At 40.6% G+C, this 18,804-nt stretch overlaps 1 protein-coding gene across 1 annotated transcript in view; it reads left to right on the top strand.

The window, feature by feature from the left end:
• The window catches only part of ass1 (argininosuccinate synthase 1), a 28,338-nt gene extending 11,135 nt beyond the window's left edge, over positions 1–17,203 (top strand). Inside the window, exons 9-15 of the mRNA XM_030436766.1 lie at positions 2,692–2,782; positions 6,635–6,719; positions 7,413–7,477; positions 10,223–10,354; positions 12,555–12,711; positions 16,588–16,653; positions 16,758–17,203. Coding sequence (XP_030292626.1) covers positions 2,692–2,782; positions 6,635–6,719; positions 7,413–7,477; positions 10,223–10,354; positions 12,555–12,711; positions 16,588–16,653; positions 16,758–16,806 — 645 coding nt within the window. The 3' untranslated portion in view covers positions 16,807–17,203. The remainder of the gene's footprint in view (positions 1–2,691; positions 2,783–6,634; positions 6,720–7,412; positions 7,478–10,222; positions 10,355–12,554; positions 12,712–16,587; positions 16,654–16,757) is intronic.
• Positions 17,204–18,804: the final 1,601 nt, after the last annotated feature.

The following is an 18,804-nucleotide window of genomic DNA, read 5'->3' as shown; positions in this document are numbered from 1 at the left end:
TCCACTCTTTGATCAGGGAGCTGATGGGCCACTGCTCGTGTTGACCAGGAGTAAAGAAGCGTAACGCCAAGCCCCTGCTCACCTAGAGGAAATGAAAACTTGTTTTCCGCCAGTCGCATGGCCGGCTGGAAAGATGGATGGATAGAAGACTGCCTGTAGGGAAAGGAAGTGGGCTTGTAGGCGTATGTATGCATGTGAATGTGTGCTTTGAAGCAAAGCGGTCAGTGTTTGTCATGTGCCTTTGCTGCCCTCAGGTCTGATTGGTCTGACCTGTAATACTTAGCAAGTGCTCCCTGTGTACACCTCAGTGTCACTGGAGCTTTGCCTCGATGTAGAAATGGCTGTTGTCTTCATTAAATTCAGCTGAGGCCCCGACATTAACCAAAACATCCTGGGTGTTAAGAATATAAAAATCTTTCCAGCACATCTTGTGTGTATTGTTTTAGTTTCGTCTCAATTTGCCATGTTTGCATTTTAAAGAGAAGGACAGACTTGAAACGTGGTGATTTAAGCGTCATTTCCAACCCATTGCGCCAAAGATGTTTTTACCATCCTCTTCTATCTCACTCTCAACTCTCCCTTCCCTTCCTCCCCCCTCTCCCTTCTTCCACCTCTGCCTCTTTTGGCTCTGTTGGCTTCGATTGAAAACCAATGAGGCAACTAATATGTGGAAAGATAGAAATTTACTTGCTTTAAGTTCATGCGTCAGCCTTCTTCTTTGCTGTATGGGACACGTTTAGCACAACAATATGGCAGCAGCAAAGACTGCCAAAGGAGCTGCTCTGTGCTACATGATGGTGTGCTTCATGCCCCATTTCCCACCAATACCCCCCTTGCCCCCCGCCTTCTCTGTCTCTACCTTTTCCTCTCTTTCAGGGCCATGGCTTTGGGACAGGTCCACCTGCAGGGGGTTTGAATTGAAATGCATTGATCTCTCGCTCACTGGAAACAAGCCTATTCCCCTTATTTCTTTCTTTTTTCTTTGTATCCAATGAACTATTAAGTTTGAGCTCTCACTGTTGAAGCATTCATGAGTTTTCAAGAATTACTCAGCCGGCAGCATGAGTTCATACGCATTTTAAAAATGGGTTTTTAATTGATCTGGGAGAAATTGTTCTTATACGAGACCCTTTTTTAATCCATAGTCTGGCTAGTCACTATTCTTAAGCAATAAAGACACTCGCATGGGAAACAAAATGATTTTGTAAACCTTGTATCTCAGGAATGTAATTGAAATTAATCCCAAACAAGAAATAAAAATGATTATTTCTCCAGAGATAGAATTAAAAAGGTACACTTCGACTAAATCTGGAGTTTCTCATTTAGTTTAGCGTAAAGTCTGAAAAACCACTATGGTAATATGCTGCTTTAAGTTTTCCAATAAATTAGCAACCTGCCACCAATAAATCCTGTTACAGCTGATGTCTCTTATGTAATATACTGCGTTTTTCTTTTCTTTTGAAGGTTGAAAAAGACAACCATCGGTTTACAACCGGTATGGAACTGTTGACTTTTTCGTTCTGTGGTATTTGAAATTCAGTCCATCTTTCCCCCCTCAACAAGTATGCATCAAAGGACTTTTTAGAGTAGTCATTTCGCCCCTCTCCTGCTCGCTCTCATTTGGCATCTTTCAGGGCACTGAGGCAGAAAATAAAGGAGAGGAAGACGGACGCTTTCCTGGTCAATTTTGGTGTTTAGTTAAAAGGAAGGAAAGTGATTGCGCTGCTCGTTTTCTCCTCACTGACAGGCGACGAGCAGATGCCGATTAGTTATTGTATGATGATTTAGTGTCTGGTAAAGCTTTCCATTTAAATGCACCCAGTAGTTATTTTGCATAGTCCCCCTGCAATTTGCCTCAGCTCAGGAGACATTGGCCATCGTCTTGTCCTAATGCTGTGTAATTGTTGGAGGGCCACATCGCTGGGCAGACACGTCAGACCACCACGCTCTTTTAGGTCCCTACCACGACTCACTGAAATCACTCCCAGCTCCCGCCGACTGGAAAAATGACAAACGTCTGTCACCCAGAACAACTTTAGTGGATTTCAGGAGTCGACTTGTGTGATGCCCATTTAGCAAAATTCCTCATTTGAATATAGAATAGAAGGCAGACGTCGCTCAGAAAATCAATACTGGAAAATTAGCGGAGGTGAACACAGGTAGAGAAGACATCAGACACATGATAGAATTGTCAGATCTGAGATTTTTACAGGAAGGCTGAATACTATTGAGGATGTAGTGTTGTTCAAATCGGTTCTGTCATAGTATCAGGTGTGTTTTGACTCGTCAAGTGTTCACAATTCTTGAGGATGTGAGTGATTTCTTTCTTTTGCCCTTTCCCACTCTCCTTCTCGCTGCATCCCACCCCTTCCCCCCTTCCCCTGTGGTGAAGGGCCACACAAGGAAAATGAAACCAAATAGAGGAGAAAAATGGAACATTGATTTTTTTTTTCTTTTTTTATCTTCACTGAACTCCTGATGGTGTTTTCAGGTTTCTCCTTTTTCACGCATCATCCTCTCTTTTCTTTTCCAAGCCATGTCTCGAGTTGTCTGTTATCACCTCACACAATGGTCTCGCCATCCGCAGTGTTGTTCCTTGATGAGGTCTCAGAAGGTCCTGGTTATTCATCGAGGAGAATATAGTATGTGAAATAGAGAGAGTGAGTGGGTGTGTTTTTGTGTGCTTTTCAGAGCCGTGCTCCAGCTGACCTGTACCTGATGACCAAGAACCCAGAAGATTCTCCCAACACCCCCGATGACCTGGAGATAGAGTTCAAAAACGGTTTGTGCTTGTGTCACCTGTTGATGCCTCATCAGTCTACCTTTTATAACTTTAAATGGAATTTCTAAAGTGTAAAACCTGATGTAAATGGACAAACTTGCTAAACTTACATTGCATGTGCTGTGATATACAATAACATTTAGAATCAATAAGTAATTTTTAGCTTAAATTTCAAATAGGCATTTTGTCAGATTTCAGGGCAAATTTATTTCCAGCTAAATTTGCACTTACATTTAAAAAAAATAGGATGATTTGCCCAGTTTTTGTATTTGAAATCAACCATCAAATTCAATTTGATGGGATAGTTCTTGCTGTATAACACACTGTAATGAGAAGATATTGAATGATATTAGATATTAGTTCGGAATTTCTTTAATGCATCAGTAAGGGATAGTGTCCATCTCTGATCGTTGTTCTCCTATGTTACTTAACAGTGATGGTTATAGCCGCAGGGCTACAGCTCTCACGCTGACCCAGTTGCACTTTATCACCATTCCTGACCACCCAGACTTATCCTTAACCCCTCACAGCATTACTCGGCCCAAAGCTGCCGTGTTTGGCCCGGGGGCACACACACAGGCCGGAAGCATTAAGTCCAGCTAATACACCAAGCCCTGAGGGGCCAGAGAAACCCTCATTAGATATATTGCCACAAGGGCTGGTCTGAATAGTGGAAAGTGTCACATGTTTGCGCAAAGAGAGAATGGCAAAGAAACATCCATGCCTGGGGCAAATGGCACAGATGTCCCTTCATCCCTGGACACTAGTGGAAGCTTTGGAAGTGCTTACATCAATCGGCTGAGAGACACTGGCTCCTCTGATCACACAGGCTTGATGGGCAGCTTTATGAGCTATAATAGTTATTTAATGGAAGTTCAGAAGGTTGACTAAATTTGGTGGGAACATTTGTGATCAATAATGCTGGTAAAAGTCCAAATGAAAATGCTCATTCGATGTGTATCAGCATTGAAGTGGTGTTCAGATCTCACTTTACCAGTTTCCCAAAGAAAATGTTAAACTATAAAACAAGTAGCTGGAGATGAGATATGCTTTTGTAAAACAGCTATGCGGTAGTGAAGCCTAGTCTGGTTTCGCGGGTTCTTTGCAGGCCTGCGCTCTGTTTTCACACATATTCCCTGTGCCTTTATTGAGCACCCTATGACAAAAGCTGTTTTAGTTGTCCACACAAAGGCCAGAGCCTACTCCTCCCTCTGAGCACAAGATCAGCACAAGAATGTTTCATTTCATTCCCCCTCCCACCTTTTCATCCCTGCCTTTCTCACCAAAGTTTTCTCACTGATTAAAAAAGAATATTTAACACAAGAACCTTTTTCCCCCGTCAAACACTCCATTCCCCATTCCTCTCCCTTTTTAAGAAAAAAAATTTCATCCCTCCCTCCTTTCATGCCAAAGAAGTGGAGAGGAAAAAGAGACAGAGAGGAAAAATGTAAAGCAGTAATTTTTCCTACAACTGTGTCTGCGCTCCCATTGTCTGCACTGTTAGGCTGCGAAAAACTGAAGAAAGGGATCACGGGGAGAAAAAGACCCCTCAGTGAATGATAGAACTTGCATGATGGAGAGAGCTAGGAGAAAACAGGGAACGAAAGGCCAGCCCCTACACTCCCACGTTCAGACACTTAATTTATTTGAACTTTTAATCTAATTATTAAGTATCTGGGAGGGGGCGCGGTTTCAGTAATGCATCATCCGTACTACCCTCTCCTGCACCGGGAGGTACTTTTTTTTTTCTTCCATGGGAGCCATCGCGTTTCCCGCGATATGAGAATGGGCCATCAACAAAGCCCTTGTCTAAAAAAATTTGTCAAGTCCCTCACGTGTCATTCCTGTCAAGGCTTTGTAAACGCTGGCTGAAAGGCGACCAGAAGTGCTGCTCTTATCTTCAAAGCTATTTGACTGACAACTGCAAGCCTGCTAAAGAATGTATAGCTCTGAATGCTGGGTGGATGGAGAGCGCATATCGGCAGATTTCGTTCTCATTTCCGCTCCTCGGGCAGTCCTCAAATGGTTATATTTTCTTCTCAACACGCACACGGACACACACCCATGTGTCATGTTTGTTTCCTCGCCTCCACCTTTGGCCCGTGCTGCTCATTGAAGGCCATGAATAAGCAGGTTCATGACAGTGATTGATGTGTGCTTGGTTTAAGTGGCTTTGGAGAGGAAGTGTGTGAGGTGAACGTGGGTGTCTTTATTTGTGTGTGTGTGTTAGAGACATGGTAATAAGAAGATGGGTGATGAATCTGCAAGTGGTTTTGTTCCCTGCACATGCGCATGAACACACAAACAATCAGTGGCGCAAAAAAAATCTCAGTGCTAAAGAGAGTATGGGTAACAAAGCTGCGTGAGTAATTGAATTAGGTAAAGGCCTGCCCACGATTTCACAGCTTTCAAACGAGCAGAGCCTTTGAATTTATTAGCCCTTCTCACCACCTCCCTTTTGTAATGGTTTTCACTTTTAGCTGATTTCAGTGACTAAGATAATGAGCACTTGTCAGCAGATTTTATCAATTCTGTTTTTTTACAATTTAGTCAGTTGAAATTTGTTTTTTCGATTAGTTATTGAAAAGCCATTTCCCCAAAAGTCTTGATTAACTCAACTGTGTAAATGTTAATTTTTTTACCTGTTCACTGTGGGCTATGTGTTGATTGCTCTTGGATGAAAGTGGTTATCGATTTAGAGATCAGAGTATCAAAGACCACTTGGCGGCTAATATTAAACCATTGTATTGCTATAACATTTCCATTAATTCATGAATGACACCATAAAAGTTCACACAGGTTCTTCTATTTTTCCTGCTCTCAGATTACCCTTTTTTGCCATACAGCGTAGTGTCTAAGAACTTTATTCATGTTGAACTAAGAAGGTTGTTAAAGTTTATTTGGTAACAACAAGGGTAATCAGAAACCAGAAACATCATAAAAACTAACCTAAACTGGACAAGCTGAGGAACAAAAAAACCACACATTTGCAACAATAAATAGTTTCCAACAATCTGAAGCCCTCTCCTAACCAGCAAATGAATTGGTTTTTTTTCTGAGTTTTCTTCATCTGTATGATCATCCGCAGAGTAGATGCGTTTGAGTTAAAACATTTTAACTGCACATAAAGCACAGGTAACTGTGGTCTAGTACTTTTGTTAATTGTCAAGATTGAATAAAGAGAATGCACATTTTAAGAAATGTCTTTCGATTGTCGGCTACCTTGACAGTCGATAATCGGTTAATTATTAAATAATAAATGAAATCTGTTGGACGTGACCTGGTTTGACATTAGGACACTGGTTTAACCACTGACATGACCTATGTTCCATGCAATATCAGAGTAGGTTTTATTCGGGGTTAACAGGACACTTAAAGTTACAAATTACTTTTATTTTAATGAAATACATTTTCTCATACTAGTATTTTATTTTGAAATATTTGATTAGCAAGTATTTATAACTTGTAGCAAGATACCTTCTAACGTGCCCTTCTGTGGTTGTCGGTTATAAAAAATGTATCCGTTGAATTCTTAACGATGATTACTTCATTAATAATAAATCATTGAACTCTAATCAAGTATGAAAAGGGTCATTTTCACAATAGTAATGGATGACAGTAACAGCAATGCAAGTCATGCTTATTCCTTTGTCATTTCAAACAAAATATGCAGGAATGATAAAATTTAAAATCTGTCTTTTTTTATCAACCTACAAAGAAAACATGAATTGCCATTTCAGTATTAGACAAGTCATATAAATCAAGGATTAAATATCAGTGGAAAGTGGAGTATTTTGTTTTATTTGTATGTGTGCGTAATATCATTTATGAACTCAGATTCTTTTCCCTTAGGAGTGCCTGTCAAGGTGATCAATGAGCAGGAAGGCATGTCTAAGGACTCACCACTAGATATCTTCTCCTACCTCAATGACATTGGGTAAGCATGTTTCGATGGAAAGACATAATATGTTAGTGTCACAGTGTTAAGTTCCAACACCTCTGGAATGATGCGTGTCTGTTGCTGCGGGCCTTGGATAGAATCCCACCAGAGTTTTACCTCCCGTGTCTCCCCCACTTTGTCTCCATCACTGCTTTCCAAATGTCCTAATAAACAAAAAGTATCAAAGGTCAGCTGAAGAAAAATTTGTTTCCTCTGCTGCTCCTTTCTGATGTTTTTTGTTGTGTTTTATGGGGCATCTAAGTTGTGTCTACTATGTTTGTAAGTTATTGCTGCTCTATCATTACATGCATCACAGTCTAGTTAATAATGTAGTTTTTAATTAATGCCAAATTTCATTTCAAATGTCAGGTCAAGACTAAAATAGTTTTAGATCAGCATTGCTATTCAAATATTACATTTGAGAAAAGGGGAAACATAAGGAGAATTATTCTAACTAAACTATTCTAAAGTGTGAATTGCTTCCTCACTGTCTGTTGGGCTGCTATGTTTGTTTTATTTTAAATATTTGGAAGCTTTAATAATAATTAGTAATTAATATTCACTAAAAGATAAACATGCTTTTTAATGGCAGGGCAATATACAATTTACTTATCTCTGTATGTGAACTTCCCTAGTTGAAGGTGAAATTGATGTATGAGTGTTTGTTGGCTCTCCCTGTCTCTCTCTTAGTGGAAAGCATGGCGTCGGTCGGATTGACATTGTAGAGAACCGTTTCATTGGCATGAAGTCCCGAGGTGAGGAATTAAAAATTATGTTTATGTTTGTCCGTCTTAGTTATGGCATTTTTCTTTCTGTGCCTGACAGGCAGTGATATGCACTCTAAATGCAGTGTGATGGACATATTTGCACTTACTCTGAAATACGTCTCAATATTTTAATTTTACACCTATTCAAATGTTTTCCTTTCAGTGTCTCTGGCTTTCATGCATTTTGCAGTTATTTTACCTGAGTGCTTTAAGTGTCACACTTGATATTCCACTTCCACAAAAGTGGGCTGGATGGCAAACACACTCTCCTCAAAGGATTTTTTTTTTACTGTGGCTCACCTGGAATCATAGACACTGAAGTTTCACTTATGCATGCACACACATACAGAAAACACACCCACTGTGAAGCACATGCTTCACTGGATACAAACAAATACACAGTCGATCACATATGTGCACATGCAGTCACACAGGATGCTTTTGTCTTTTTATCGTTGAATCAACAGGCAACAGGAAAAACCCCTTTGTTAGGACTCTACATGTGTTACAGCTAATATACAAGGGCAGTAAGCTGTCCTGGCCTTGGATGCTACACACACACATGCACTCTCACGCACACACTCTCCTCTTCCCCCACGACACTATGTGCTATGATTGGCAAATTGACTGGCCAACAGACTGTGGCTGTGGCGCAACTTGGCAGGTAGAAATTGGAAAATGGGAAGCCCACTTTTCTCTTCCCTCGGCTGAACAAAAGATCAAAGCTTTTTCCTCCACTGAAGCAATAGAAAGAGGTTGAGCACAAGGTGTCCAAGTGGTTGAATAAGTACCACTGAGTGTACATGTTGGTCTCCTCTGGAATGGCAGTCGTGTTAGCACAATAGATGATGGGGAGGGATTGAATGGGGACATGTCATACCTATTTGTGTTGGGTCATATTTATTTGTGTGGGGTCAGGGAGGCGGAGGGGATTGAAATGGTTTGTCAAGAATGTTGTCACTGTGCCATAAAACATTCAACTGCCTGTGTGTCAGACTAACATTTCCTGCCTGTCACAGTGCTGTCAGGCCTCTGACCTGTGCACTGGTGATGGCGCTAGCTGAGGTGCATCTATGAAATGCAGGAAATGGCTGTATCTTTTGATGATGAATGGGCTGCCTCATATCAAGCCCTGGTTGCTGTCAAACTTCAAGACAGCAGCACTAAAAAAAAGCTTAGAAAACATATTAATGTAACTTCTTTTTTTTTTTTTCATTCATCAAAATTATTTAGAAATGTTCAAACAGTATATTCTGTGCCACTTTTTATCCATCTTAAGATGTTTATTTGCTTTTTGTTTACATGTGTTGCCTGTTTATGCCCGACTAACAGTTTGCCCAAAGGGTCAGAGAGGATCAGCTCAGGAAGAATTCATTCCTGGCCCGAACCCCTTCAGGCCTGCAGCATGGTTAGCATACCTGCAGTATAAAAGATTAAAACCTCAAAAACTACTCGGGGTGTTGTCTCTAAGCTTAACTAAACTGCCACTGTTGGAGCTTACCCAGATAGCGTTTCATTGTTTGCACCTCTCTGTTAAGATAGCTCTCTTTTGGAGCACTTAAGCCAAGTTGGAGGGCAGTTTTAACTTATTTATCTGATAGAGCCAGCGGAAATGTCCCTACGTGCCCTCCGTGGCCCTGGATCACCAAAAAGCCACAAGCCATTCTGGCTCAGGTGGCAACCTTTAGAGGCTTTAGACAATTAGCAGCATTGCTAAGCTCTGTTTTTGGCCAGCAGCACAAAGTAAGTGCTTCTCCATTTTCAGATCAGGGCCGATGCTGGAGTTTAGGGTCGTAGAGATTTGAGCACTACTGCTCGCCAGATTGAAAGAGATTAAATAGTGTTTATCTGTTAAATCTGTTAAAAGAGTTCTGGAGTCCGGAGAACACTGTAAATTATGAATTTTTGCAGCTTAGTGTTGGCTGCAGCAATTTGTCTGTTTGGCAGCTTGGCAGCAAAGCTTGAGTCAAAAAAGAGCGACTGTCATTCAGATTGACAGATAATGTGAGGAACCATATATTGAACGGGGCAACAGCACTCAGTTTTTCAAAATTTCAGCTCTCACAAAATGGATGTCATTGATAAATCTCCTATTTCTGTTGTCAAATCTGTCTGGTAGAATTTTTCCCAGCCCTCCTTTTGTTTTAGCTGACATTTGAATGACAGCTTCATTTCTCCTGTCATCTACCTCATCTTTTCTCCTCTCACCCCTCCCTCCCTGTCCAGAGGGGGTAAATTGCAGGGTAGGCAGAGCCCTGGTCCAGGCTCCAAGCTGGCAAGGGCCTCCTACCCTGTCATTTTACCCAGGACAGACTCATCCATGTTTTGTGAGCACTGTGAAGGCCTGTCTGACAGACAGACTAATAGAGCTGTTTGCTTGTTCATAGTTCAGGGCTTATAGTTTATACTACTATGAATGGCCTCTGATGATGATGATGATGATGATGATGATGCTGACAGTTCTGCAGGTTGTGATGAATTGAGGGAATGAATTGGAGGGAATTATGCTTACTCTCTCAGTATATTAGCCATCATTTCTATAATTTGGTTCTCACAGGTGGTAGACTACATAAAATGATAAGAAAAATAAGATTATGTGTTTTTTATTTGAGATGCAAAACATTATCCAGGCTGGTAAAGGCTTGTGCATATCCTTACTGATCTCTTATTTCATATGTAAATGTTCTGTTGGTGCAAATATTTATATTTAGCTTTTTTTTCTGTGTTTATCAGGGATATATGAAACCCCAGGAGGCACAATCCTGTTGAAGGCCCATTTAGACATTGAGACCTTTACCATGGACAAAGAGGTGCGTCGGATCAAGCAGGGACTGGGTATCAAGTTCTCTGAACTCATCTACAATGGTAAGTCCCTAAAATACATAATCTTTATTAGATAGTTTCACTTAATTTGTAATAAATAGTGTCTCTTACTTCTCTTATTCCAATATAATATGTCGCTTAGTCATGATGTTTTAATGCCAGATTTTGAGTACCCAGATTTGGCATTACACATTAGAATCTCGTTTTTTACTTGCTTCCAAATTCAGAGCTACTTTCCATGAAAGTGTTGTGCATTTTCAAATGTTGAATAATGTCCAATTGTCCTTTGCACTATCTCAAATGAAAGCATTTACACAATTGTATGGGTACACATATGTCTGTGTGTGTTTGTTTATATGTCGAAAGATAAGTTGCACAAAATTGCAGGACAGGAATGCAGAAGTGAGGTAATTTAGAAACTGCTTCACTGTTATATAGCTGGTCCATCAAACAGCTCTGACAAGCTCATTTTTAAACTTTGAAATGTCCCATTCAGTATGTATCTACCGTGTTCTTTTAAAAACTAAAAACTAAGGAATTAATATGTAGATTGTTTATTTATTCGTCTTAAAAAATACAACTTAAAACAAACTTTTGGCTATTATAACATGATCTGTTTTGTTTTTAACTCACAATTATTAACATCACCATCAGCCTTAAGAATCAAGTATCACTAGGGCTAAACGTCTCTTTGCAGTTTATTAAAGACAGAAGTGAGCATGCTAAATGTGTACCTGCATCTGTTTGCATTCAGTGCATTCTGTGTGTCTGTGTCTGTGTGTGTGTGTGTGTGTGTGTGTGTGTGTGTGTGTGTGTGTGTGTGTGTGTGTGAGCGTGAGCCTTTCTTGGCTCAGGTGTCTTAATCATCCCTTCTGCTCGGTCGCCAGTCCCCTGCACCGTCATCCACATAATAGGATCAGTGCCATTAGAGACTGACTACTAGGCCACTTCAGTTATACCCTCCAGAGACAGGAAGCAAACACATACACACACACACACACACACACACACACACACAGACGCACAAAGGTGCTACCTTCAGAAGCAGGGCAGAGATTAAACCCATTGTGGGTTTAAATCATTAATAACTCTGCAGATAGATAGCAGACGGCTGTCAGTGGGGCTTATGTTAACAATCCACCTGTCCTGCATCTGTTTTGCATTAATCTGTCACTTTTTACCCAAACAGTTTTCAGGAGAGAATTAGCAGCAATTAAGGGTGGTGCAGGGCTGATGCAGGAAAGATTTCACATTTAGAAAGTAAAGGTCGCTACATCCATATTCATGGTCAAGTCAATTACAAGAACATTCATTCAAGCACATTTTGAGAACTGAATAATGCTTCATGTCATTGATCAAGGAAAAGCACCTAACCATTGCAGGTGTCTGCTTGATTTCCCAGGTTTCATATCATTGTAAATGTTGAAGGGTCGACAGTTTAAAGTAGCAATTTCGAAATGCAGTTTTTGAATAAAAGGTATTTTTCATTATTTTTTAAACCAAATAGGCCAAGTGATGAATTGATTAATCAATTAAATAATGATTATCAATTGCCACCATACGGAGACGCTCACAGTGAAGTGTTGTAAAAGAATCAACATGAAGATCGTGTGAAATATAGCTGGCTGTAAACTAAACTGAGCCCTGTGTGTAATTGTCATGTCCGACATCTCATGCCAATTCAGAGGCAGTTAAAGCGGGCAAGGATTGTGTCTTTGAACATGGCCAGACGATGAGGTGGAGGTCAGCCACTGATGAGAGGAGAACCCCTGCTGAGTGGGGCGTGTCTGACCTCTGAACATACACAGACACATCCCTCGCCCATCTGTCTCCAAGACTGACGGGGCAGGTCAGCGAAATGGGACAAAAGAAAGGGGTGTTTGAAGATCACCTGGAACAGAATTGAGACCAAAGCAGAGTTTTAGTACCATGAAAGAGGGAATTGTGGGCATCACACACACTCCTCTAGACCCTGCTGCTAGTGGAGGATTTGTGGTGGGAAAGCCCCTGTCCCCACTTGTCTATCCCATACATTTTTATTTATTTTTTTTGCTTTGGCCAGTTATTTACTTACATAAATATAGACATGAACAAAACCAAAGGCACTCGTACATTTGCTATATACAATAGGTGACATTTAAAGAGATTTCGCCTCTCTGTGTTTTAAATTGTATAAAATCAAAAACAATTACATGCATTTTTGTTACTAATGTTAATGTTGACATTTCCCTGGTCTCCTCAGGTTTCTGGTACAGTCCAGAATGTGAGTTTGTGCAACACTGTATAAACAAATCCCAGGAGAACGTGGAGGGCAAAGTACAGCTGTCTGTCTTCAAGGGTCAGGTCTACATCCTGGGACGAGAGTCATCCAAGTCCCTTTACAATGAGGAGTTGGTCAGGTAAGCAGCGACAGAGTAAGTGTGTGTGTGGGTGTGTTTATCAAAGCAGCCATGTGTCAGGGAATCAAAGTGTGTGCTTGTTCAGACTTGACAGCTGCGTTTGACTGCTCTGGGCACAGTGCAGCTATTCCACATGTTCACCAGCCAGCCTGTTGTTAGGTCATCTTGCCCAACTTTTTCTCTGACCCTCCACATCAACATACTAAACCGACCCTGCCTCACAAAGACATCAGAGAAGTGTCAAGCTCAGTTCCTGGAGGGCAGACCCCGACCCCGACTCCTCCTACTGCACCCCTGTGGCCCTTCTAGGCAGGGTAACAGTGGGTTTGTTCAGGATGCTGACCCCTGATGCCCTCTGGGCAAGCTCAGCACTGACCAAAGTAAAAACCCCTCCATATGCCATCTCCTTCTCCACTTCACACACACAGACACACACTCCAGTTGTACCCTAGAGTCAGAGAGCTAATGGGTTTTTTTAAGCCAGAGGAGAGCGGTGATTTCATTGGGCTTTTATGAGGAAAGAACATGGGTGTCATGCTAGTTAAGCAGGTCAGAAAGAGGGAGACGAGGAACCATGTCTCACACAGTGAGCCATTCACGTCCAGGTTTGGCAAGAGAGAAAAAACATCAATGTACTGAGTGTATATTTTGTCCTGTGTGGGCCTGAGAGATGAATCCAGATTATACTGTACTGCCCTTTAAACCACTAATGTATTAGCTTGCAACTTTGTGTCCTGCTGCTTTAGTGAGTATTGTGTCTTCAGTAAAACATTTAATAACAAACTGCTGAGTCACTCTCAAGATAAATTACAGCTCATCAATTTTTTAATCAAGCAGTGGCTAAGAAACTCTTACTGATGAAGGTTCTTATTCTTAAAACCAGGCCTTGTAGAGACACAATTCTTTGTGTGACTCCAGTGTTGAGTTGCAGCATCACAAAGACCTCGAGGCCACTGACAGATGGGCGCAGTGGTTCCTCATAAGGGAGCACATTAGAAACGCCCCAATCGAAAAACCATCACATGTCAGTCTTAAAAGTAGTCACTTAGTTTTTCCATTTGAAAAAAAATGTTATGGTCTATTGATGCACAACCAGAGTATGCTACAACAGGACATAAAGTAACAGATAAAGTAAGCAAAGTTGCTTTGATGATTAACTAATCAAAAAAAACTAATGTCCTCATTTTTTTGCTGAGCTCCCGTCTGTTGCTGGCCCAACAGAATCCAGCCAATATTGAATCCACAAAATGGCTTAAAAATAGTAATAATATTTTGTAAAGAATGACTTACAATTTTGAATAACAAGATGCTTGTATTTTAATTAAATACCATATAATAAATACTTTATTTTGATATATTTGATAGCCAAGTATTTGTAATTTGTGACAAGATACCTTTTGTTGTATTTGTGGCCATCATACCTACAGCCAACAGTCTAAATCCAAAATAAATTCAGTTTCCTCTCATATATAACAAGAAAAGGCATCAAATCCTCACCTTTGAGGCCATTATCAATTATTCAAAACTCAAGTATGACACTAACTGTAAGATAATAGCACATTTCAAACTGTAAAAGTCTTTTGGAAAGGATTTATCGTACATGAAAACTATAAATAAACCCACAAATAAATCTGAAATATATTTAACTTGAATGAATCTCTTAATGTCTAACGGCACTGATCATGTAATTTACCTCCCCTCAGCTCCTAACTGTCCACGGGCTGATAAAACCAAAGTGCATTTTAAAAAGCAGTGTTATCAAGAGTTTCACTGCAGTTAGCTACGCTGCAATTTCTTGTTCATGTCTATCAGCATAGAAAAATGTCAATTTAACAGTGACTGCTGAAACTTACTGATGTCAGTCAGACTGTAGTGATACAGTAATTGTTCTGTTACAAAATATGTATGAATGGTACATCACAGTAAATGTTCATAGGTGGTAAGTGACCACAGTGGAAACTGTACAGTCCACACTCTATTTTTTTATTTTTTATATTTTTTTCGGGATTATTACTTACTGGATTATACATACATAGGTGTACTGTACTTGACAGCTATACACCTGGAAGTAGCAGACTCATACACACATGACACACACTTATCTGCCACCACATGACGACCTGCCACAATCACACACATACACACACAGACCAGATTAGCCATGAAACCCCCGCTGACATCCTGTTGGCTCTCCACGGGCAACAGTAAACGGCGTCATTAACACAGTGGTAATACAGCCCGTCACCGCACCCATCTGAGACAGAAATGTCACCCTCCTCGCTGTCCGCTGGCTCCACTCTCAATTAGACTGCAGGGTTTCTTCAAGGAATACACAAAATATCACATGCTTGCACACACACACACACACACACACACACACATAGTGCCGTATTCTTTTAAGCCACTCACTCATAATGGTGTTCAGGTGCCGGGTAGGGAGCCTTGTATTGAGAGTTGATGATTTAGTTGTCGCTCTTTCTTTTTATAGTGTTTATCCTATCATTTGTTGGCAATTTCCTCTTTTGCTAAGTGCTTTTGAAGAATGAGTGCAAGCTGTACATCGGGAGTTGGGGGTGTCGCAGGGAGGAGAGGACTCAGTGAGGGAGTGTATTAAGCACTGCAGGTAGAAACTGCCGTAATTACACAGCAAACGGACACTCTTTGTGAGACACTCACGCACACTAAGGAGAGAGGACTTTACAAGAAGCAGCCTTAACAACATAGACGACTCAGTGGAACAAGTTATAGATTCACTTCTTTTTTTGTTACAAGAAGGGGATATGGTGGAAAACAGAAACGTCAGATTACAAAATCACCTCGACACTTAGCTCAGAGTTGATATGATGGGATTGTTTTAAAATGGATTACGTGCATCTATTGTGTGCTTGTGTATATGAGCGTGTTTTCATTCTGTGATATTGATTCTCCGTTATTCAGGACAAACAATGCTAAAGAGGAGCATTTAGAGGAAAATCGATCTGGACATTATTTCAAAAGAGCAGATTATCAATGATCCAGTTATCCCAGTGGTTGATGAGGCTCCACGGCTCTTGTGTTTGCTGCAGTGATACCAAACATTTCAATCATTTTGTTACCAGAATATCCGGTAACTTTTTCCTTCAGTTCCTGGTTTCTCTTGAACTGTGTTTTCCTGCTGCAGGGATGATTTTTTTTTTTTTGTCACCCTGGTTCCCTCAACAAAAAACCTTATGGGATTTTTCAATTGGATGTTAGATTATTGCAGAAAATAAGCTCTGTGGCAAAAACAAGTTTATGATATTTACATGTTTTGTTCAACAAGATAATCTTCCCAAATAAACAACACTCTTATGATTTTTGAAGTGTAAATGCAAATTAAAAGTAAAAACCTAACGAACGACATTATGGTTGCATGAATTAGACGTCACCACCAGTAAGTTTCCTACTACATTGTACCATACACACTTTACTATGAAGTGACCAATCTGCAAGATGATCCATTAGAATTAGAGGTAGCCTGTAAAGAGTGACTAGTGAGTAGATTAGTCTTAGTTCGGCATCATGACATTTAATGTGCCCTACAACTCCTGTAGTCTCATTTAGCCACTTGTTAGTGACCACCTTTTAAGGACATATAAATGATTTAAAATTCACAAGTGGCATATTTATTCTATCTATCTATCAAGCTATCAATCACAAAGAAAATTAAACCCAGACCCCACATGCACTGAGACAGCAAGCCGTAATCTACAAAGATTTCAGGCATTTGATTTAAAAAATAAACCTGAAGTACAAAAATGCCAACTTTGTCTCGGGTTTTTCATTCCTGTGGCACTCTGTTCCTCAAATATGAAGACGGGTCTCACATGCCTCTTTCTTGACTTCTTCTCACTCCAGCATGGACGTGCAGGGCGACTATGACCCATGTGATGCCTCTGGATTCATCAGGATTAATGCCGTCAGGTTAGCATCCTTTTAACCTTAAGATTAATTCCAAACAGCTGAGAAAAAAACATTACACTACCTACACTTTAAATCTTATTGCTTTTCCTTGTTCTCCTCCACAGGTTAAGGGAGCACCATCGTTTGCAAGGTTTCTCCAGCACCAAGCAGTAACTACTGAAACCATCCCCTCTCCGATGTGTCTTAAGCAGTAGTAGGTTTAGACTGTGTGCCTCCATTCACTACCTGGTAATCTTTTTGTCTACTGTTAGTTGTATAAGCATCAGGGAATCTTAACTTACTGGGCTGACGCACACTAAAATCGTAGGTGTTTCTTAGGTGATAAATAGTGGAGGAAGAAAATAACTCTAACATCATGACAGTTTGAATCAGGTGTACAGATGGTTGTTAAATATATGCTGGATGTTTCTTAGTATATTATTTCCTGAACATGTGTCATTCTTCGTATCATTGGGTCAGTACTTGAAATATTAAATTATTAGTTATTTGATATTAACAAATGCTAAAACTAGGAGTTTATTGTTTCTGAAATAAAATCGAGTGAATCTTGTTTTTTCTTCCTCCGCTCTTTTCTAAATTCACAACTGTATAAAAATAATGAGCATTTGTCATCAGTTTACAAGCAAACGCTGTTGGTATAAATCATCCCCTGTCAGTGTGAATGTATGATTAATAGTCCATGTCTTTGGCAGACAGTCTATTTATTAATGCCTGCCTGTTTAACTCTTAGGGTTGTACAGTCACTGCCCCGTGAAGGCTTCAGGGCAGCGAGGACACTTTATCATATTTGCAATATGTAGATGAGCAGGTAGCAGTGCATGGGTTCATCACAGGCGAAAGTCAATATGGTGGCTTGCTGGTAGCAGCTGGAGCAGAAGTAACGAAGCCATTTCTGAGCTCAAACGGCACAAGTCAGATGGAAGGAAAACCAATTGGCCACGTATGTATATTTCCCTGCTCCGTATGGGGTCTCCAGGGTTAGAGAACGGAGGAAAGATGAAGAGTCATTTTAAAGGCAAAGGTAGAGCACTGTATCATTTATTACCTTTTTTGAGCAATAGAGCAACTCTGTATGGATGAGCATGGAGCTCTGTTTTTGGTCTCACATATTGTCCCAGAATTTCAAAACATTTGACTATGAGGATGCACTTCAGGCTTTAATTCACACTACCATCAAGCACACTATGAGTTTCAAATAGAAATCAGCAAAATCACAGTCAAATCACAGCTACAGAGGTGAATTAAAACACTCTAAAACAATAATATTTATGCACCAAATGACCCACTGATCTGGAACCCTAAGAAATTTCAATAAACAAATGAGATTTAACATTTGAATTAACTATTAATTCATCAGGTTGCTGGTAGGCTGCTTTTGTTATCTGCGAACAAAGACTAAGCTAAGCTAGGCTAATGGACCCGCAGCTAAAGGGAAACAGCAGGCTACTCCTTTCATTTTTATAATATTATTTGTCGTGCTGTAAGTCTTGAGTGTCTGTGCAGGAAGTATAAAGAATATGAGCCATCTTTTCCATCCCTCATGACCGTCACTTACTCAGAGATTAATGCCACAGTGTACTTGGAGGAGGTCGATCTCCATCACAGAAAGTTTTAAAGATGAAGAAGGTCGTTTCCACCTTCGTAAACAAATGGAGACTTTCTGTGTCCAAATCCCACTGCAGAGGTCAGTGCAACAGCAGTTTCAGACAGGACAAGTATTTAAGGTTTGTTAAATAGTTTAAATGATTTGTTCCAGTCCTCTGTACACTATAGTTGACTCCTTGCTATATCATGCTTCAGTCTGTAGGACACAGCAGCTGTTTCTGTCCGCACCTCTCCCCGATCCCCACTGTTGAAAGATGTCAGTCCGGCATTGAAGTGCTGGGTACGGTGCGAGTCCACAGGCACAGGAGACCCCCTGCCAGGTCTAATGGGCAATGAGGGATCCTCGGACCCTTTCAGTCCTTAAAGAGCCGCTCAGCCCCCGCTCAATTACACGGCAGGCGTCTCAGTCTTTGCCTGGTCAATTACCAGCCAGCCCCTGCATTTACTGTCGTGCACACACAGGTTGCAAGATAATCAGTGTCCAAAATTGCTCGGGTAGAATGAAGGGATGGATGGAGAGGTATTCAGATTAGTCAGTCAAGCTGA

The sequence above is a fragment of the Sparus aurata genome, chromosome 12, assembly GCF_900880675.1.
Source record: "Sparus aurata chromosome 12, fSpaAur1.1, whole genome shotgun sequence".
NCBI lineage: Eukaryota > Metazoa > Chordata > Actinopteri > Spariformes > Sparidae > Sparus > Sparus aurata.
This window is presented reverse-complemented; position numbering and strand designations above follow the sequence as displayed.